The 23,463-nt window shown below is 36.0% G+C and overlaps 1 protein-coding gene across 1 annotated transcript in view; it reads left to right on the top strand.

Annotated features, from left to right (window-relative positions):
• Positions 1–23,463, top strand: part of TBC1D5 (TBC1 domain family, member 5) — a 297,889-nt gene that overhangs the window by 81,145 nt on the left and 193,281 nt on the right. The window contains exon 3 of the mRNA XM_010585896.1: positions 23,152–23,287. Coding sequence (XP_010584198.1) covers positions 23,188–23,287 — 100 coding nt within the window. The 5' untranslated portion in view covers positions 23,152–23,187. The remainder of the gene's footprint in view (positions 1–23,151; positions 23,288–23,463) is intronic.

The raw sequence follows: 23,463 nt of genomic DNA, 5'->3' as shown, positions 1-23,463 counted from the left end.
CGAGTCATCTGTAACAAATTTTGAATTTCCTGTGTCTTCACCTGGCTAGGTGAAGCACCCATAGAAAGCACCACAAGAAAGCAACCCATAGAGTGCTTGCCAATTTTGCTGGTTCTACAGAGGAGATGAGGTGGTGGGAGTGTGTCAACTCTGTGGCTCTGCCTGTGCCTCAGTCCAAAAGTGTGATTGCTCTTTTTATGCAAACTTGCTTTAAATTGGCAAGGTCAGGAATGCTACAGATGTGACAACATGGGCTTTCACTGTAAGATGCTCACTAGTTGTCCTTTATGAGTGCTGTGTGGCTGTGCTTAGACAAAATTTTCAGAGTTTGTAGCAGGGGCAGATCCAAAAAGATACTAGGATGCTTATCTCTTTGCACTTGTGTTAAAATCAATGGGAATTTAAAAGCTTAGGATTTAAATACTTACAGTTTGGAACTATCCCAAGATCTTTGACATCAAAAAGGCGATGGCCTCGTTTTATGCAGATGTCCTAGCACTCAAAGGGTGCATAAATTATTGCACCACTTATCAATTTCTCTTTAATGTATTCCTTTCTTATATCTGGGACACTGTTAATAGAGGAAAAGGATTAAAAAGCATAAAAATAACTTGTATGTAAGTTTCTTTGAGTTGAATTTATATCAGTCAGCCTGTCAGCACTAACATATGGGAAACATAGTTTCGCTACCATGCATAGCAGGGGCTAAAAGTGCTGTTCAGACCATGTGCTCAACTCCTACAGAAGAGGGACTTTATATCACTTGTGCAACCCACTCACAAATTTAAGGGGTGACATCCATGGATTCTGAATATATGGTAACCCAAATATTGATCTTGTTACAGAAAATGTAAAATGGAGGTGGCAAAAAAGAGATAAAGAAGATCTAGATCAGGCAAGGAATTCACTAAACTTTAAATACTCCATTTTTTAAAAGCTTATTGTATTGCCATTGCTATATTGAAATGGTAGGTTTAGATAATAGGAAATTTTCACGTAGCTTTTCCATGTCTTGGGCTAACTTGCAGTAACATATAACATCTCCTTGTATCAATTACTGTAAACTAGTAAAGATCCCTACTGTTTTTGTTTTGTTTTGCTTCCTAAAGCCCCCTGCTGCTGTTGATTACACCTAGATCTGCTACTGATTGGAACTGTTAAAAGGCAAAGATAGTGTGGATGGTTTCTGAATCATTTAATTGTAGAACTAATAAGATGTTTTCGCTGGGACCTAATAAAACAGATCATATTAATAAGTGTGTATACTGTCCATGAAATTTCTGATTGCTTTTTCATAATTCTTGTAGATATGAAGATAAGACTTGTAGATAAGACTTCTAAGCCTGGTGGGCATGTGACGTGCAAGTTTCTTTTTTGAATAATATTACTGGATGTGGTTTTAAGAAAGAGGTGGGAGCGTAAGCTATCCAAGAGCATCATACAGTAGAGATTTTGCTTTCTGTGAGTTTTTTACATTCTTAGTTGTATGTAAATGTTGTGTGGGCATGTTGAATTGAGTGGATAATTACATGAACAAGATATATTCAGTCTTATGTTAATGCTGCTTTTTTAATAGCTGTATAATGCACACTGCACTTGGTGCATGTGAACCTTGAAAAATTGCTTCCTTAATACAGTAACGCTTGCCAAATAGTGTCCAAAATTGGCCTAGAGCTATGTTGGCTTATCATGAAAGAACCTATTCTCCTTCAATGGTCTGTCAGTGTCCATTCAACCTCTCAGCTCCAGCAAGGCTGAAAAGAAATATATGAATACATGCAAGGAAGTCCTAAAATTAAGAAGAATAAAAATAGTTTGTTATTTATGAAAGTTAAAATTTGAATTGGTGGCTTTTCTGTAATCTGTTACATGATTTTTAATTTCTAATGTAAATAATTTTCAAGAATAAAGGTGAGATTAATATTCAGGGAGGATGGGGAGAGAAAGGAGAGAGGGAGTGAGTCTAAAGCTACTTAATGCCTTGTAAATCTGCAGCAAAACTGATGATTCAATTCCAAGCATCCACGAAATGATGCCGCAGAGCAGCTCTTGTATATCTAGGTGGGCGTTACACAGAGTGGAGAAGTCCACCCCTTATGACTTGAGATTAACCCACTATTTATTTCCATGGCTCCACCAAATTTGTTCCCCTTCCTATGTAGATATAATCCCCTCATGTGCTTTGTGTAAAGTAGGGACCAGCTGAATCTGCAGTTCCCAAATTGTTCTGCTCTTGTCAGTCCAATCAGCTAGACTTTTCTTTGCCCAGTCATACATTTCTTCTCAATCAGATCTTTGTCAATGTTATCTACATTTTAAAATAGAGTTTGCATTTTACCATTTTGTTACTTTTGCCTCTGATAGAACAAATTCTGTTTTCACCCATATTGCTTTTTGGCAGTTTATGAGTCATTTTACTTTCCAGTTTCTTCAGTGTTAGCTGAAAGTTGTAGGGTTTGAGTTCAGGGAAATTAAATTATTTTTCATAACAAGTGGTTTCTGATAATTACTTTCTTCATTTGTGGAAGACTTTATTTTATGTTCTGAGAGATAAGATCTTGAAACCTCTTCTTGTTGTCCCTTATATTAAAATTATCTTGTAGTAAAAGGAAGCAGTAGCATAATTTATCCTGCAAAGGTAGTATTTTACCTATATAGTAATGTATATACTACATTAACACACCCCCATACCCACATACATGCACATTTCTGACTACTTAAAGGCTGGGAGGAAGCAAAGATCTGAAAAGTCTTACCTTGTTATACCAAGAACCTAGTGAGGTGCTGGAGAAAACCAGTATCATGGAAAATGAAGTGCTTTTTAAAAAATTTATACATACCTGATACGTGGCATAGGTTCAGGGTTGATGCTGGAAGGAGCAGAGCTAATCTCAGTATTGAACGATGAAGACTGTTCATTTCTGTAGCACACACAGTTCATGGAATGTAAAGAGTTTATTAAAGTGTGAAGCATTAGTTATTGAATACATGTTCCCTACAGATTTTGGCTTTAAAAATCACAAGGCAGCATGATGCAACCTTCAAGAATAAAGGAGCCAATCATCCACTTTGCACGTTAGTAGACTCTTAGTTCCATTGACCAATTATCCACATTGATTATTTGATTAAAAAAGAAGAAAATAAAATTACACTGTTGTATCTAAAAAGCTTAGTATAAAGGAGGGAAAAAAAAATCTACTTATCTCAAGCAGATAGCTTTCCTTTTGTTTTTCTCTACTTTCTACAAAGACAAATGCGTTATGTAATGCTCATTTAATGTACTAACAGCTCCCAGGTTCTGTTTCGTTTCTTTGGTCTTGGTTGGCTTAATTTTCTTCAGCTTATTTTTGCAGAGATCATTTTTTGCCAGACTAACAGGGGCTTAGAATTTTGAACCGTATATTGTAGATAATAGGGAAAGTGGATTCAGTTTTTAAACTGAAAGAAAAGATATGAAAAATGGATTTCTGTAGAGTTTTCGTTCACAGGTAAGATTGTGTCAGTCATTCTGTTTACAATTGGGAAAGTATTTTTGTGAACTAGTTTACTTAGAATTGTACCTGCTGGTCCCTTAAAGGCCAGTGGTTGCTCTTACAGATGATTCCTGTAACAAGATTCTGCAACTGGAATTTAGTTTCACTGAAGTAAATGATAATGTAATTTATCTCTGTACACATACCTACTGTGTTGATAGTGTGCAGTGGATTATTAATAGAATTATTGTGAACTGAATCTGTGAAAAAGAGCAGGCATGGCTCTTTGTGTGGTTTTTTTTTTGCTCTCCTCTTCTCACCCCATAAAGTATAAAAAATCCAAGCAACAAGAAAAAAAACCCAACAAAAACCCCAACCAACCTAACGAACAACACACACCCTTCAAACAAAACAGGAAACAAAACTAAACAGCATATTGTAATTACTTCGTGCTTGTTGCCGTTTAAAATGTTGGATTTCTGTTTCCTGATACTTTGTTGTAGTACATTAAAGTCTTGCAAGGGATGTATAACTGTGTACTAAAATCAAATAGAAGTGCTAATGGGAAGCTCTCATTGCACTTTTCAGAAAGCTTGCACTTAAGCTTTCCAGTCGCAGGGAAACCACGGCAGACCCTTTGTGCCTCTGCAAAGTATTGTAGTATTCTTTACCTTAATCCCTGGCAACATCACCTCCATTTCTTTGGCTTGTCATCAACATTTCTATAAATAGAGTAAAACTCCAATGCATGTAGCAAGAAACGAAGCGTGTAGGGGAAAAACATAAAGGCTCTTGACTGAAATAGTTCTTTAACTTATTAACAGATAAGTGTGCATGTCAGAAAAACACACTTGTTTGCTGTGAGTATATGCAATAGCTGATGGGTAAAGAAACAGAAACCTTAATTGCTGCTTGCGTTTAGGTCACTGTTCATTCATTCATTCATTGCTGGAGCTATGAACTATTCATATGTTGCCACAGTATGTTACTTACACACGACTGATGGTGAAGGAAGTAAGAGCTAAGATGCTTCACAGACATCGACATCGGGGGGATTAACATGTCTGCTTCATTAATATATATGTGCATACATTAATGTTGAAGTATTGAAACTGTTTCAAATGAGATTAAAAACTCTCTCTTAAGGTCTGCTATAGTCCTTGGAAACATTTAAATTTTTGGCATCAACCTTACTGGTTTCTTAACCATTTTACTTTTACTTTGCCAGTGGGGATATGAGTGCAGACAGAGTGCTCATCGCCTGCCTGCTGCCTAGTTTTCTGTTGTTTTTCCTTAGCTAGGTCTGCTCTCTGTACTTGCTAGCCATCATTAAGCATATATGAATCTCTGTGGAGTGGCAGGCATGGATTCTGTGAGTGACATTTCTGGCAACGTTTTCCTTGTATATGGCACCAGGCCTGATTTTCTGAAATTTTAAGCATCTATGATCCCCATTTGCTTCTGCCGAAGCTGTAGGTACTCTGTCCTTTTGGAAAGCATGCTGCTCTGTGCTAAATCTCAGGCAGTTAAGAGATGAGAAAGTCCTGGAAACTTACTTAACACTCATGTGACAGCCAGTTCTGTATAGCAGCAAGAGTATCGCCTGTGTGAAGGCATTGCATCTCCTGCTGTATTAGTTACAGATCCAATAATCTGCCCTTGTGAAACTAGGTTTGGAGATCAGTAGTGAATTGTTTAGTAATGTTGATTGGAGCTCTTTAAAATATATTTGCAATGTATAAAACACTTTGATATATAGAAGCTCACATTCTAATAAGATTACATTAAGTATCCTAATAAGATCAAGGCTTGAAATTATGTTTTTCCGGATTTGAGTGATATAAATTAATTTTAGTTTACACCAGTGTCAGTGTTCTTAGATGTTCATTATAAATACTCCGTTTGCAGTTTATGTAGGTCTGCATTTAAATAAAAAAAATTCAATTCTCCTATTAACACAAGAAGCATTTTCTCTTCCTCTCCTTCCAGTATGCTGCAGCTACAGATTATCAAGCCACTGCTGTAATTATTAAACTCAACCAGTAAATTATATAGAGAACAACAGTGGCTGATCACTGAACTCTGCTGGCACTGGCCTTTCACTTCTCATTTAAGTCTAGCCTACTATATAAAATGAATTCATTATTGTCAATTTAGGTCCCTTGTGGAGGCTAATCCACATCACAAAGCCATTCTACACAAAAGTGAATTCCCTTCAGGAAGACCTTACAAGTACATGCAAACTAAAATATGCAGGAAACTTCCAGTACAGACTAAATCAATTGTTACTTAAAATAACAGACTGACCAGGGTGAAATGTTGGATTAGTTCAAAAAGAACCCCACAGTCATGGTTCTGCTATGATTTCTGTTGGTTTATCCATGCTACTTTTTATTTTATTGCTAATTCTAATTTCTCTGTAACCTATTGCACAGAAGTATGAATCTAAAGGACTAACTCGATCTTTAGTTCTTCTGGTTTTCAGTGTCAAAATCTGGTGCCTAAGTCAGGGGAGAAGCTTGGCTAGTTTCAGCATCACAGTATTCCTCTTCTCCTTTAATGGTCTGGTTGGACATATCTTTTGGACTCTCTTAAATTGTCCTCCAGGTGGGCCACAGTGGGTAAAGTTATTAACTGGTTTATGCCCAAGTACATGTACATATGTAACTAAATTATTTGGCTATAATCACCCTTCCAGGTACACCACCTACTATATCGGACTGATACGTAAGATGATATTCAGTAACAGTGCATATTCCTTGCAGCTATGGCCAAGATAGTTTGGGGGTTTTTTTTCAGTATATTAGCATTTTAGTACACTAGCATTTCTATCAGTGTTTCTATCAGATTTAATTATTTAAATATAAAATACTGTATTAAATTTCATGTTTAGATGTTTAATGTTGTACTTCTTAAAGTGCACAACAGTTTGGAAAATTAGGAGTAACAGGAAAGTGTAATTGGCACTGATGAATGGCTGGCATTAAGTGTGAGCTCCCCATCAAGCAGCAGTCTTCACATCAGCCTTCGCAACCTATGACCTGCCTGGTTTTCTTTCATTGTTTATGTAAACTATAAGTATTTTGGAGAAGATAAAATTCTAGAATTGAGTGGTTATTTTTAATTCACAGAAAGATATCTTCTATTAGTGAAATTTACCTTACTGAACCTGATAACATTTCAAGTGCAGAATACAAAAAGCGTAACAACTCTAGAGAAGATCTGTTCCAGTTTTATGCTTAAATGCCAAAGTTTTATGTGCAGTATAATATCAGGGAAGAGTTGATTCATTGCATTTACCAATGACTGCCTAAGATTTCCCTCTGTCCCGTCCAAATACAGCTGAGTATTTTTTTTATGGATGCCTCAGCATAAGAAAAAACAGTGCATTTCACTGTCCATTTGGCATGAAGCAGTAGATACAGCGTAAAATTAATTTTGTACTTGAATTTCTCCAGAGTGTCAGGCATGGATCTTGTCAAATTCTTTACTACTTTGTTTGCTTAAGGACTTTATCCTGAGCTGTGGAGCAAGAATAGTAATGACCTTCAAACTCAATTTTCCAGTATTCAATTTACACTGTAAGCTAGAAAATCCACTTCAATTTCTTGAATCGACCTGACCCATTATCAAGTAAACAATTTGTGGTAAATTTTTGTGTATTTTTTATTTGTTTCTTTTAAAAATTATTTCTCTTACAGGGTGCAAGAAATAGTTTAATTCCTATTTTTTCATTATAAGAAGCTAAGAATGTTAGCATTCGTGTCTCTATAAACATATTTAAAATTTCAGGGAGAGTTTAAATATTTATGAAAATATAAAAGGTAACTTAAAAATAATATGTTTGTCTTGGAAACTTGTGGCCAGAACTTATCTGCACACAGATTACTTTTGGGAAAGAGAGGAGCATACTTACAGTCAGTTTTAATATTTTTAATGGTTTTCACTTTTTACTTTGCAGATTATATAAAGCCTTCAAATATTAATATATATTCAAGATTAGGGATTTATAGGCTTCTTTTGTTTACCATACATTGCTTGTCCGTGAAATTTTCATGGTCTTCTGATTCTTCTGAACCATAGTTATTGTGCATGCAGGTAGACAGCTGATTCTTCTCCTAACTTTTCATGGCATAAATAAGTGAAACTCTTGGCCCAAAGACAGAAAAAGCCATTAATTTCTTTAAAAATAGCCTACAACTGGAAGGCATATATGCTGCAGGAGAAAACGCCTTTTTTCTAGTGGTTTCAATTTCATGGTTATTCATGTTCTGATACTGGAAGCATGCTGACTTTAAATATTTGTCCTTGTCACATACATTTATTTTTCTGAGATCTTTAGCTTCTCTTTGAAGTTCAGTATTTCGTATGGGTAGTATACCTGGCTATAGATAATATATCTGAAAAAGCCATAGTGGTGGAATTATTTTGTCCCTCCCATAATTTGGGAGGGGTTGTTTTTAAAGAATCTCTGTGGTTTATTTATATCATTTAACTGTTGATCTAGTATTTATATAAAGAAAGAATTACATTTATTCATTACTCTTAAGAAGTGCATTGGACATGACTGAACTGTGCTCCTCTATCCTGTAATGAGGCTTTTCTGTGATTTTGCACTGACACTTTGGAAAAGACTCAATCGTTATTCTACCCTTTCTTATTTTCCAGTGTGATACAGAGCATTACAAGCGGAAACCTTTTGTATCAGAAAGCCATCAGTAGAAAAGGTGGATATTCTTGAAACTAATGTTGCCTTACTTTCTGTATTTGGACAATTTCTTCAGTGCTTGTAAATCAAGGGTAGTTATTCTAATATGGTACTTCTTCATTTAAACATAGATTTTTTTTTTTCCCCCCGAAGTAGATACTTAATAGCTATCCCGCATGGAAAAAAAATTCAAGGGTTTCAAGGAATAGCTGTAGCAATTGCAGAAGTGTATAAATTACCATCTCTTTTGGGTTTTTTTCTCCCTCTCAGTACAACTCTTACTATAATTAGCCAGCATTTAACAGCAAATGTTTGCTTTGGTTAAATTATTCAGAACATTTATTTTACTTGTCAAAGGTTAGATCAGGTTGTTGTTTGAACTGGTAATTAAATGCAGCCTAATACACTGTCGTATTTATATGCACTATCAGCCCTGTTTCCTCCGTATTCTGTATAATTTTATAATGTTCAGGGTTGACATTTAGACTTCCAACTCAAACCCTGTTTTCTTGTAAAGAAAGCTAAGATTTTACTTCTGTGTTTCATCATACATGTATACACTTAGGAAAATAAGGATTAGGGTTGTTTGGAATATCACAACTATGGACTTCATTGCCATAAAAGTAGTGAAGGCCCTTTGAATATTTTTATTTGCATATTTCAATAAGTCATTACACAGCATCTGGTATGTACTAATTATTTTTCAGAGATGAAGGTGAGGTGGACAAGTGCAGACCTCTCCTTTACTAATTGAATACCTACAAGTCACAGTAACATGCAGTATATTTAAATTACATTCCCAAATCTTTACCGGAAATGTGCATAATACTGAAATATAGAAACGTGCCTAAAATAATTACATAGCGGACCCAGATGAGCAAACAAAATTAAAAAGCCTCAAGGTCAGAACTTCTCATGAATCTAGAGCAGTGGCCTTGTACATGTACATTAGAGCACTGAGGCTGGCCATCCAGCCTGATAAAATCAATAGGAGTTTTAGAGAAGCCAGGATTCAGTCTTCTGTAGTCTCTCATGAGAAGTTCAGAAACTATTTTTCACACACTTATACTACACAGTCGTTTAATTGAATTGTCATACATATAATGTGTCCATCCCTTTTTTATTTCAGCTATGTATGTTTATTTTCTCAGGCAAATTTGAAGAAAGAATAAATCATAGGGCTTTTTAAAAAACTTTTATGCTCATAGGCCTAATATCATCCAATGTCTATGAAAAGAAGAAAGTTGCTGTCCAGTTAAAAAAGAAAGAAGCATGAAAGTGGATCATCAACATTTCAGCAATCTTTTTTTTCCTACCATGTGTAGACAGTATTCCTACCTTTTTCAGTGCATTTGTGTTGCAGCTTTCTCTTTGTGCGACTAATGTAGTGATATGTATACATTTCAACCTACCTTATTTCTCAGCATTTGTAAAACATTCTTGAAAAATCCTATCTATTGTACTTAATGTGTTGAAAGTGCAGTTTTGAATGTCTCACAGTTCTGTTAAATCAAAGCTACGCTGATTCTTAGCCTTGTAAAGAAACAATTCAGACTTGATGGTAGTGAAATCCTAATTTATCCACTGTTATGGTGATCCCCCCAGACTGTATTAAGTGGTGGCAAAAGCTGAGACAGGAATAAGGGCAAAACATACAAGCACTATCTTAAAAAGCCCAAATCCACATCTTATTTCCTGCACATGTGATCTTAGAGTAGCAGAATTGATTTTTTTTTTTTTTTTTTTTTTTTACCTTTTCCTCCCCATTGTCATATTTTGTAATAAAACTGGCATAGGCCACCATGGGCCACAAGGTAGAAAGATACAGTGCTAGTGTTGAAAGTGAAGTGTATTCTTGATTATAATTACAGCATTCCTAGCGTGATACTAAAGAAACTCGATGTATGGTGTTCAATTTGTTATTTTGCAGCTTGTTAAATTTTTATACTTTATGGCTGTAGGAGGTAGCTAAAAACAAGAGAATATACTGTGCTCTTACAGAAATTATTCTGACCTCTAGGTGAGGTACCTTTATTTGTGTATACATCATCTGAACTGTGAGCCGTTTTGATTGATGCAGTAGATTGCATATACATGTGGCATACAGAGGACCTAGGTTAGGGTAAAGTTCTGGGCTCTCTCATGATGGACTACCTAAATATAAACTAGAATCAAAATGACTAAATTGATTTTAAGTTGTACAGAAGTGCTGTACGGGTGTAAGTCTTGGGATGGATATGACAGACTATGTGTGCCTTTAATTCAGAAAACTGGTCTTAAATTAAATAATTGCTGTATTAAAGTTTAAGAAGTATTCACACATTGGTTTGCACCAAGAATACTACTGATGGGAATGAAAACTAGTGTAGTTGTTTCAGATGGTATCTTTAAGACCATTAATAGTATGAATCCGAAGAAGAGTTTTGACAGCACAGCACATATCCATGAAAGTAGCCATTTGTAGGAAATAATAAATGTAAAGTTTAACATATAATGCTAGGGTATGGATAAGGTCTAAAGCATTTTATCCGTGAACTGAGGAGCTTGGTGGTCAAATCGCAGTTCAATCATGAAAGAAACAACGCAACAAAACCAAACATTCCTACTGTCTTTGAGAAGAAGAATGCAAACAGTTTTAGTTAAAATATTCTTTAGTCTTCTATGTTACCTTTCTAAAGCCAAATTGTGTGTGTGTCTTTGGAAGGTGAAACCGCTTTTTTCATCTGCTGTTTCTGACATCAGTGCTGTAAAGGAGCTCCACTAAATACAGAGGCAATCCTGAATTTAAAGGAGGCAAGGAAATATTCTTTCTAGTAGCCTAACTTCGTATGGATATACTAGATGACATTTTTTTAGAAATAGATCTTTATGTTAAAAATACCGTGTTCAGTTATTCAAATGGATGAGGGGAGTCTTATGTGAGGTTCTTTGGAGAAAGCAAGCTACTGCATAGTGAAGGAGTGATTTTCTGTCTTTCTAAATCATTTCATTTCAATTATCTTTTATGTTTTGGCTTTCATTTCTGGTAAGATGCTGTCAAAACCTCTAAACCAAAAATGACGAATAATGTTAAAGTTACCTGGGTTTGTTGTATTCAGTGGTTTGCTTATAAATGTGGCTGCTAAAGCAGAACAGGATTTCCCTTTTTCTTCCACAGCAAAGAACAAGAACTTCTCAAGCACAGGAGTTTGGATGAGTAGGCAGAGGATCTGGTGCCTGCTTGAGAAGTCCTTAAGCTTCAAGTCATCCTGGCAACAGGTATACAATATGTGTTTGGTAGAGAATAGTCATCTCAGCTAGGCAGTCTCTGTCTGTCACCTTCCTTTGAAGAATGATCAGTCCCCTCGGTCAACTTTTTCCTCCTTTTCCATCAGGAAGCTAAGAACACCTGCTACTGCCATCTTCTGTCTTCCTTTAGGAGAAAAAGAAAGATGAATAATACATGACAGAACAAAATTTCAAAAGTGACTACTAATTTTAGGTGCCCCAAGATGCACAGCCTTACTGTTAAGTAAGAAAGAAAAGTGAGGACAGATCACACCTATATTCTATATGCTTGATTTCTTTCCATTTACTTCTGGATCCAGTTCAAAATTCTCATTTCATTCTTCTTAATGCGCTAAGTGGTGCATAGCCTGGCCGCTGTTAGGTCACTTCTCTACCTGACCTAGGTCACTTCTCTACCTCAACTATTACCAGAAATGCAACAACATAGCAAAAAGAACATTTTTCTAGGCTTTTGCATGTGACCAGTTTAAGAATGAGATCATACAGTCTGCAGCAGGAAAAAAAATCTGAAAGCTACCTTTTTGCAAATTGAAATTTCACGTGTTTGGAGAGAAAGAAAATAATAAAATTGGTCAGAAGGATGCACGCGCGCGCGCGCACACACACACACAAAGAGTTGGAAATAAGTATGTGAAAACAGCTATTTTGTCCAGGAGGATTCAGAGTGTTAATGCTATTGTGATTTCTATGTTAAATATTCTTAAAAAGTTATACTGGTCCATCTAACACAGACAAGAAAACTGTCTGCAAAGGCTTTCTAAAAACAATAGGAAAAACTTAATCAAGGAGGTTTCTAACCGTATCTTGTTTACATCTGTTATATTTTTTTAATAAAATGGGCTTAAAAGCTTAGCCTCAAAGGTGTTGCAAGCTTTCTGTAAAGTATAATGACAGCTGTTATTCCAGTACAGTTCTTCAAATCTTTTCACTGTGTTTTTGGGAATTCCTTTTTGTTGCTTGCATATAACAAAACTTGGTATTCAGGCAACACTGGGAGGTTCAGTCACGTCATAGAGGTTGGTGAATTAGAGAGAGCACTCAACTAAGCCTAACATATTTAGGAGCCATCAATCTTTTGTATTATCTATTAAAAATCAAAAAGCTTTAGAGAGTCCTGCCTGTTGTTCTGCTGTCATTCACCAGAGCAGAAGAGCATATACAATTCTCAGGGCAACTGATCCCTTAGCCTACTACTTCTGGTCTTGTCTAAGATCTTGCCCTGCTACTTACGTGTTGTCTAAGAATGTCATGCAAAACCAGGCTTTTGCTTCTTGCTGCGTAGTGTGTGCTGACCCACTTCTAAAGCAAAATAAACCCAGGACTTAGGGTAAAGAAAATCGAACTTGTTGATGACATGTTTCTGGTAAGACAAATTCACTGCCAAAACAAAAAACTCTTAACTCAAAAATTGCAACTCACTTTTATTAATATTTCCCCCTTTAAACTGTGTATTTTATCCTTATTTCTGAATTAATTTATGTTCTGGATTCTTACTGTAAATTTTAGGGTACATTTCTACAGTTCTGCAGAATTAAATATTTTTTTTATAGCCAGACTTCTGTTCCTCTATAACCTTGCAAAGTACTGCTTTCCCACTTGCTGTTTAAGACGTGCATCTACTTCAGGTTTTGAGGCGGTACAGCCAGTGTGTGTTTGATGTGCCATGTTGCTTGTACTGGTGACTTCTATGCCTGTGTTTTACATGCTCTGGCAAGAAGCGAGGACTGCCCAGAAAATATTTTAGGAGGAAGAAATGCCTCTGAGTAACAGTGCATTATAGAAGTCATTATGCTACTGTGGCCTTGCCTGCCTAGCATCTCTGTGTCTGCAGACTTCAGCAAGACCACTTGTTCCCTTGGCAGTTTGATGTGCATGTGCAGGAAAGGGTAGAACTTTTCATCCAGCTGGTCAAAAATTTGAATTGAAAATATGGGAGTGGGAACGGATAGGCAAATAAGTTGTAACCCATAACACTGTATTAAGAGATTAAATTATTAAAGAAGGAAGAGTATTGCACTGTAATTTTCTCCCATTTTTAATATTACTAACCTTGGCAGGAATTAGTACTAAGAGTTCCTGAACACCAGAAACAAGAGATGCAGCAGGATGTGCTGAGCAGCAGAGTTCACTGTCTGCAAAAGGAAGAACATGCCTTGTCATCTTTTTAGTAGCATGAATACAGTGGTACATTCCTACTAAAAAAAAAAACCAACAAGTAAAATGTTACTCATAGCAGTAGTGATATATTGGTATAAAGTGCTTTCTTGCAGTCAACTATCTGCTAAGGTTAGCAGGTTTCATTTATACCCTGTGTTTCCACGTCTTAGGGGTTTCCTTTGCTTGAGGTATTTATTTTATTTCATTTTATTTAGGTATTGCTGTTTGAAACTCACTACATCCTAGGTATGAATAAGCATTCTACAAAAATACTGAGCCCCTAGAGTGGCTGCTAAGCATCCTGCTTTTGTTACTCCTGATGTGGCAGGGCTGAAGAGAAGCAATGTGAGCAGGCAGTACATGATATGAATACTGTGCCTTACATAGAGTATGTCTTGAGACTGAGCATTTGAGTGTAAGAGGGAGCATTCATGGGAGGCTTCAGCATATTTTTTACCAGGGGTAGCCCTACTCTGAAGCTCTTTTCCTCTTGAAAAGTACAGCTTTTAGACATACTCAAGTAAGCCACTGCTCCCGTTGGCAGAAGTGATAGGAAACCCTTGCAATTTGCATTCATTGCACTGCAGCTGAATTAGATTTCAGAAAGCACCTTCTCTTTGCTTTCCTCTTGCACCTGGTTTTCCTCTACAACTGTGCCCTTTTGAATTCACTCATCAGGACTGGATTGCGTAGGTGAACATGGGTTATGGTTCTTGATGTTATGTAGAAACTTCATTGTAAGATACAAAACAAATTTTGTCTCTCTCTGCTCTTTTGAAAGTGCCTGTGAAATGGTCCTTTTTCCTTAGCAAGTGGGGCTTACACCAACTTTCTTTCTCCCTCAGCATGAGACTGTGCTGCTTTAGCATCTGCATATCTAGAAGAGAAATATTTGATGTAAATGCATCTGTGCGTGCATGAACATGCTGCTGTTTCTATAAAAATTCTGTCAACCCCTGTAGGAAACTGTTTTCTAAAAATAGTGAAAGAATAAAGGCTGAATCCTAGATTAATTGCTTACTACTTTAAAGCTGTGATATCCTAGAAACTTATTTCGTTGAATACACTTTTAGTGTCTAAGCTAGTTACTATCATTTTGGGTAAGGCTGCAGGCTAAGCTGCCATTTTTTCCAGTTCACTGTTTTGGTGATTTCTTTCAGTCTTGACATTCTTTGGCCCTTTGAGTTACATATGTATTACTAAAACATAAAGCGTGTAGCATAGCATGGTGCCTCTGTGTTCCTGAAAGTAAAACTCTTAAATACTTAAAAGCAGTCACTTCCATACCATAAACAGCAGTAAACTACTTTAATCTCTTAACTATCTTTGGAAGGACAAAGCTTTAATTTAAATTATATTGAATTGCTTTGTAACCAGGTAGATCAAATATATTCTAAAATAAAATAAACAAGGGATTTCTTTCATTTAATGGGTTTCCAATTGTTTGAATCATTTTAATATGAATAGGGTTTTCACCAACTCTAGATTACTGTAACAAAAGGGAGTAGCTTCATAGTTCAATAATGTAAAGATTTGAAATCTTACTGCATTTTCCTCTCTCCTCCTTCCCCATCTTCCTTTCACTAAAGTAAAATATTAAGTTTCTTTCAGTCTTATGTCGTAAGTTATAGTTTCTAGGCTCTTAATAGATCTTGTTGCTCTTCTCCAGACTGCAGCAGCTGGTTCTTGTCCTTCTGTGCTATCTGTCTAAAGACAGAGACACTGATTCAGCTCAGGCCTTAGCAACATCAGGTGATGGGAGGAGATTTACACATCTCATTTTGATCAAGTTGTTTTGGCTACGAGGAACCTTTCTCTTTTTGAGTCTTCAGTTGAAAGGAAGTATGGTAAAAATACAGCAACATAACATTTTCACATCTGCTGCTAAAAAGCTAGATCCTGGGGGTGGGAGGAGTGTTCAGGGCAGGGGTTATGTTTAGCTGTTGACTTTGGATCTTTTTTTGGTTTTGCTGGTATTTCTTGTTTGAAATCAATGTTAGATCAAAGTTGTGTTCTCTTAACAGCCTCATTGTGAAGCTGTCACATAAGCCAGCATTAAAAATAGGTATAGTTTTGTGTTGAGGGTGTGGGATTTGGTTGTTTGGTTTTTGGGTTTTTTTAAGGAAATTCAAACTTCAAAATTGAGACTGGCTTTGGTTCTTGTGTCTTTTTTTTTTTTTTTTTTTAAATATGACTATACGGAACATATAACTGTAGTACTGGTAATGATTGATGCTGTTTATACTTTTGTTGTCACCATTTTCAAAGCAGAAGAGAGAAGTTGTTTCACCATAAGTGTCAATTGTCACTATTCATAGCATTAGACCTTGGGAAACATTGTTGCCAAGGTTGGTAGGGGGCTGTAGGTATTAAATATAGTGGTCAACATTACGTAAGGATTTCAATCCTCTCTGCTTTATTTAAGTTTTTCTCCCTTAGTCAAACTACTATTCCTTACAGAATTGTGTAACCTCAAGAAAACTGTAAGCTAGCAACTGCATAAACTTGTTCCCTGCTTGTAACAAATGTGTGGAAGATTTCCTATCTTCCAAATTAACAGAATATAAAGTGTTTACTTATAAAGTTTTGTGGGTTTTTTTTTCTTTTTTAACTTCTAGCATAAAAAAGTTTTTAACTATCATGTGAATTATCAAGAGAATACATTGTCATGGTCCCAGGCTGTTTGTGTTGTTTCTTATCCCTGACATTTTAATTCACTACTGAATTTATACTTTGCATGTTTAAGTACTGGTAAGACATGAAAGTTGTAGGGTTAAATCTGTAGACAGTGCTTTAAAGCTCCTATGATAATTGTTCTTAGGTATGTATTCCTTTACTGTGGCTCTTGAGACAACTATTTAATAGACAACATTTGAATAATACAAATGTGCAGTTGGTAAAAATGGATTAGGGTTTCAGGGTGGTACCAATGGGTGATATTTAATATTGAATGACATGTATTAAGACAAATGCTTTTATATATAATTTATTTGGCATTGTAAATGCATTTATCTTGTGAGATACAGACCCCCTGTTGCCACATGAAGTATTCTGGAAAGGTTTGGAGTAAATAAATAATAAAACCACTTTGATATACAATCTAACAATATTAAATATTAAGACTTTCACATGATTGATTTTAATACTTAATTAACTTATTTAAAGTCCAATGTAAGTCTGTTTTTGTATTAAAGATCAGACAGGCAGAAGTTAAAATGCAGGAAATGTTATTAAATGGGACAAAATTAATTGCATTTCATGATCAGTAGGCTCACTGGCTGTTAACCTGTCCGTCAGTGGCATGATCTTGTTTGTTTTGTTTGGGACCCCAGCTGATGTTAATCTGCTCTACCATGTCAGTCCATTTTTATGTTTGCATCATTCTACTTTAATGATACATAATCTGATACATTTTATAAAAGAAAACAGACTTGCTTTATGCTGTCCAAAGTTTGTCAAATTGTGCACTTTTTTTCTGAGTTAGTGTTCCTCCTAAGGCATTTTTCTTCAGTGGGTGGTGGCAACCTGTGGAAGTGGCCAAGTAGAAACCTTAGCAGGTTTTTTGGTTTTTTTTTTGGAGGCACTTGAACTAGTATCTTCTGTATTTTAATGGAGGTGGTGGTAGTAAAGGGCTCAAGTGATGGAGAGCAGAAGAGCTCAGTGCTATGAGATAGGTGGTCCATGTGGTCTGGGTAAAAATCACTCCCAGAGCAAAGAATAAAGCAGTGAATATTACAGGTTGGAACAAAATTTTCAAAAATGCCTATTAATGATTGTCTTAGTAAAAAGTATCCAACTTGAAACATACCAAATAGTCCTCATTTTCCAGAGTTCATGCTCAGGACTGTCTCCTGCTCAGCCCTCTATTCAGAGAAAGCATGACTTTTTTTTTTTTTTTTCCTTTCTTTCCTACTTTATGAGGAATAATTTAAGGCCCAGGGGATTTGGCCAGTGAAAAGACAACCCAGGGTCTGGAGCTGTTTCTAGATTATTTGCAAGTCATCTGTAGTTCATGGCTTTAAATAAACACAATGCATGTTTATTCTCCTAATACTTAATTCCTTACCTACTTTAAAATGTTTTTACATTCTGGAGAATCCTCACTTCTGTGTGCTAAAATGCTTGATTACTTCATAAGCTGTAAATGAGGGGCAGAACTGTGAACCCTCATAACATGATGCTGTCAAACTTAACAAAACATGCATAAGACCATTACCACTCAGACATTTGCTTTTAGTCAGGTCGTTTTAATCAATTTGACTTCACAGGGCAGCTAATTTATCACTTAGCTAAAGAAGTATTTCCTCTACTTGCCATCAATTTAAGTAATTAAAATGGTAAACTTTGCTATATGGCATGAAATAAAGGCCCAAAGATAATTTGGAGAAGGTGGTTGATACAGTCTAATAGAATGAATGCAAAGTATTATTTAAATACTTTGGTATGCTTCGGTAGTTTTCAGAAATGTCATATTCCGGTAGCTTTGCTGGTACTGATATAAACTGATTTTTATTTTTAGCATATCCAAGATTAAACAGCATTGTTCAGTTTCTTCCTCAGTGTTAGTGGGTTCTCTTTTTCCTTTCTTTAAGCATAAGATGTTTTGCTTTTTTGCTCCATTGTTTGGGGGTAAGAGGCTCTCAGAGAGCAAGAGTGGGGCAAGTGCTGCAATTTGTGCAGTTCTTCTGCCCTGCTCCTAAGTGCCTCCTCAAGCCTGCAATTCCTCTCCTTTCATTTCACCACCGGGGGGACGGGAAGAGAGGGGAAATGCATGTTTTAAAAGCTCAGAATTGCCTAATTCTTTTTTACCAACTGAGTTACATTTTCAAAATATCCTTTGTGAGACTGATTATATTTTCTAATTTTGCCCAAACAATATGAATGCTCTTCATATCTTAAACATTAATTTTGATATGTTTTGGCGTGTTTTGTAATTTGAATAAATAATTTTTAAAAGTCTGTATAAACACTGATGATTAAGAGAAACATTTTAGATGACATGTTTTTAGGGGTTTTTTAATTGAAATAATTTAGTAACTTTTTGAAACAATGCTTGCTATCCATAAACTGCTCCTCTGAAAACTGAATATTTGTATTCAGTATCTGTTGCAAGTTAAAAGGTAAATGAATGTCTTATGACTTGAAATAGGGTACAGTATTCTGTTCAACTGTGCTATGTTTTTTTTATGAAATACTGATTTTAAATTTATCAAAATTTTTGAGATTGGGGTAGTCTTGCCACTTGCTCACGTGGTAGTGAATAGTCTCACTGCTAAAGAACTCCCGAAAGTTTGGTTTTATTTTGAATATTTCATCTTCTAACTGAACATTCATTATAATCAGTTTATTATATGAGTATTTATTACAATCTTATTACAGATGACTCTGCTTTTTTGTACAGTTCTGGTTATAGTGGTGTACTCCTATGTTTGTGTAACACGTTTTGCCATGTTTTGCCCGTCTCCAGTCTGGATGTAACTGGTGCTTCATTGGCAGTTCAGCTAATGATAGAAGCATATCACACTTAGACTTTTATCTTTGCCTTGTATTTCTAGCTAGATAGATATGACTTATGTATATTAATGGCAGATGAAGCATGGCTGAATTGAGGCTGTTGCCACTGACAGTCTGGTGAAGAAGTACGTTTCATTGTGAATGTTTTAAATGTTATTTTTTTAAGCATTCCAAACTCACAGGTTTGTATACAGGAAGAATGGCAATGCTGATGAAGGCATGACTGTGTAAGACAGACTAATTTATGGCAAGATGTGGTAGAAATAACGTCATGTGTTAGTGTTAGAGCAGCTAATACGGAAGGCAAAAATTTGTAAACTCTCAGGTGCGCAAACCTCCTTATGTCTAAAAAGAAGCAGCTGACTTCAAAGCTAAGTACTCGGGGAGAACAAGAAAAGTTCTCTGAATTAGAATGGCTATGTTAAATCAGACTATTTAATACAACGAGTAGTTGACCCCTGCCGTGCTGAAGGAGGTTGTTAGTAAGGTACATGTTATTAAACATCAGTTAAGTTTTTCCTAACGGAAACAGGTTGGTATTTTATCACCTATGGAATATGGAGGAGGTCATGGGGAGAGAGGATGATGGGCTATAAGCAAGTATCTCTACAGAGTCTAGTGGAGTTCTGTGTTGGAGCCCATAAGCCTATTTTTCGAGGGATTTTTGGTCTCCATTGAGTAACTGGGCTGGCAGGTCACAGGCATACTGACAAGCTGCCTTCACTGGAAAGCAGACTGGATTCATTCCATGCGTGTGCGCTGGTCGGTGAGGAGCAGACCTGTGATGCTGTCCTTGCTGGCGCGTGAGGGCTCTCCGTGCTCGCGTACTTAAGGAGTTTATATGCTTGTCTTTTCCTTGGGCTCATGGGTGGATTAGTGTCTCTTTTCATTACCCTAACTAGATAAATGTTTCATATGCAGCCTTAATTATTTTTTCATGTGTATTAAAGAATAGTTGAACTCCCAGTTCTGGGAGGGGTGCTTGGTCTTTGGGTTTTTTAGCCCTTCATCTTTGGAGGAAAACAAAAAAAAAAGGAATAGATAAAAGAGTCACTTCTAGCTTTGACTGAGCTGTTAGGGTTTAACAAGATAGCCAGTATCGAGTCTTGTAATCTAATAATTGAACTTCAGATTTTTATTACATTTTTATTGTTTCACATTGAGAATGTTTTTAAATTGCATCTTATTTATTATGAACAATGTTAGTAGGCCATTACAAATCAACCACAAACCTGTAAAGAATTAATCTGTCTCAGAGTAAGATCCCAAGTGTAATCATAATTGTTTAATAGTTCTCTTTGCTCTTTGTTAGAAGAGCTGAAAAGAACTTAAGTATAAAACTGTAAAGAAAATTGCTTGGACTAAGGAGTGACAAGACTAATAGGTAGTGATTTTTTTTTAACACTAATCAAATGTATCTGTAAACAAACACAAGTAACTGATTAAATCACTGTGCAAGTATCAAAAGTAAATCTGTTCAGCTGTTTAAAACTGCTCTAACCGTCTGTAAAGTAAATTATAGCTCTTATATGTTGTAAAGGCATGGCATTTAGGGAGTATTTAAAAAAGAGAAGGTGGATACAGAACAGAAGAATATAGAAGAACAAACTTACTAGAGCTGATTTCATACAGTGTTATGGATGTAAGACAATGTAAGTCTGAAGCATACTGTGGCTTAACTAAGTGGTGGCTGCTAAAACTACAAAGGCTGGTGAGGTCATTTTGTGCCTGGTTCTCAGTTTGAAAGGCACTTGGGATTGTACCTTGGTCAGATCGTGTAGCAATGTCTGAAGGACCATAAAAATAAAATGTTAAATTCTGGCAGCACAGTTCAAAATAAGCTTGTAATTTTTGTGAAGGCAACATCAACAGATGAGTCGAAAGGTGATTAAGACAATATAGCAAAGAGAACCAGAGCAGCAACTAAATTCCAGCAGGAGAAAATTATAAAAATCTCTTTCAGCAAAGTTGCTGGTTTTTGGTTTGTTTTTTTTTTTAAAGTAAATTCTTTCAGGTTTCTCATTTATTTATCTAAGATATCAGGTAGTTATGAACACTTCTGTATGTTATGTAACCATAAGACTGCAGGTAAACACTGAAATGTTATTTAAGTGGCTAGCAAGTTTATATATGTTTTTCTCCAAGTTACCATTTGCACGTTTTTCATGGTTATGATTTATAAATTACATAGGAAACACATGATGTCTATTTGCAATCATAATACATTTTGTTGAGCTAGTACAAAGAGTTGTTCAAGGTAATTCTGTATTTTAGAGGTGTTTTATCATATGATTATAAGATCGTAATAATTTGACATAAAAGTGTGCCACTGCAAAAGTGGGCAGTCCTAACTTCCCTCAGTTCCTGGCTGCTTGTTTCCAAGAGCTTCAGATGTTCTCCTCTTGTTAAAAAGCAGTGAGAGATGATGGCGCGATCATATCAGCACCACACTAACACAGGTGCTGGGACAAATAAAGAACAAAACCCTCAGAGAATACCGCTGAGAGAGCATCCTTTCGGAAACAGTCTGGGTGCATTGGTTTGAAGGAGATGCCTAACAGTGGTGCAACTAGCTTTGTTTATTATTTAGGTTTTTTTTTTTTCACATAACTTAGTAGGAAAATGAAGCAGATGGATAGTATAGAAAACTAGAAGGGTCTTCAGAATCCTAGTCCCTTTTCATTTATTGACAGTAAACTGAAGGTATAAACATATATGGTCAATGCCATGCCTTGTAAGAACCAAAGGAACAGCATAATTAGTGATTTCTGAATTGATAATATACCAATCCTGAAAGTGTAGGTGCCTTCTATTCTATTCTGTTCTGTTCTATACCAATTTGTGTTTGTATATTTCTTTTTAAATATAATTTTCTTGGAGTTAAACAGTTAAGATACTTGTAAACTAAGCAGTTACAGTAAGTGATATTTAAAATTCAGATGGCAGTCATAGGTAGCTACTTAGTGTGCTTGGGCAAATCAAACCTATTTGGCTGGCATAGTTCTTTTGTGCTGCAAGTTAGCTACATCTCTTTCAAGCTGTTAATAAATTGCTGTACAGTGACCAAAATGCAGTCTTGACAAATGTACTCTTCTGCTGTTAATGCACTGGAAAGGTCGTTTTTCCTTCTTACTGCTCTGACCATAACGCCATCTGCTTTTCACCCTTTTACTGGCATCCTCTTATTCATCGCAACAAATATTAGCTTCCAACACTCCTCACATGAACTTCAAACATAGTTCTTGTTCACTTACGTGATCGTGATTTGAATGCCATTCAGCAGCTTGTGATGATGAACCGGCGTCACCTGCTTCCTGGGTTTTCAGTTCTGTGCTTTCTCCCCTTTTGCCCTTCGTTTTTGGAAGAACTTCTTTGTAAATATTCACTAGCTAGCTGATTACGTTTCTTCAAACGCTTCTTAAACATCATCTTTCTAGAAAGCTAATATAAATCTTGATAAAACTGAATTCAGCCATCATACCAGTCAGTTTTGTCTTATTCTCTCTTTTTGTATGTGTTTGCGTCCCTCTCTCTGCTCTCTTGTACTTGTCCTATGATTTCTGACAAAGTAGTAGTTAAAAGGAAGTTTTTCTATGATAACAGGTCCTGAGTGCATAAGAGTGATGATGGGTCTCACCTCAGCTTTGCTCTATAACCTTCGTCATTCCCCAAGGACTAGTATCAGTTCTCCCTGGAATCAGACTAAAAGATGATTTGGGGAACCTAGAAAAAGGAAGAAAAAAGGCTCCTGCCCCACTTTACAGTCTGGCAAAACCACACTTGGACTTTTATTTGCAGTGTGACGGTTGGAGGTGCTACAACAATTCTTTTGGACTCCAAATAATAAAACATTTGAATCGAAACACTGTTGTTTTGCTATTAGGCATCTAATGGTGATGTAATGCCTGGAAAATAAGGAAAGGTTTTAAGCATTTTTGCTATTGACTTGTGTGATTGAAAAATAGCTAAAGAAACATTAAAGTGTTTGTTTCTCTGTTTTTTTCCCTCCAGATAAATACCCTTCAGTTGGAATTTACTATTGCCAATATGTATCATTCTGTGTCTGAAACCAGTCACCCTTTGCAATCAGAGGAACAAGAAATAGGCATTGATCCCTTGCAGAGTTATTTGCACAAGCCAGGGGAAGGTGAGTTTTGTATTTCTGTACTTTTTTGACTTTATACCTAGAAACCTTATATAAGTGCGTCATGATAACTGTACCTGTCGTAATTCATTTAGTTCTTTCAATGAAGTTGAACAGGGCAACTTAAAGAACATTTCACAGAGTATGTGTAGAACACTCTGACACTAATGAAAACCACG

The sequence above is a fragment of the Haliaeetus leucocephalus genome, unplaced genomic scaffold, assembly GCF_000737465.1.
Source record: "Haliaeetus leucocephalus isolate CR32 unplaced genomic scaffold, Haliaeetus_leucocephalus-4.0 Scaffold135, whole genome shotgun sequence".
In the NCBI taxonomy this organism is placed as follows: domain Eukaryota; kingdom Metazoa; phylum Chordata; class Aves; order Accipitriformes; family Accipitridae; genus Haliaeetus; species Haliaeetus leucocephalus.
The sequence above is the reverse complement of the archived record's forward strand: the minus strand, read 5'-3'. Positions and strand labels throughout refer to the sequence as shown.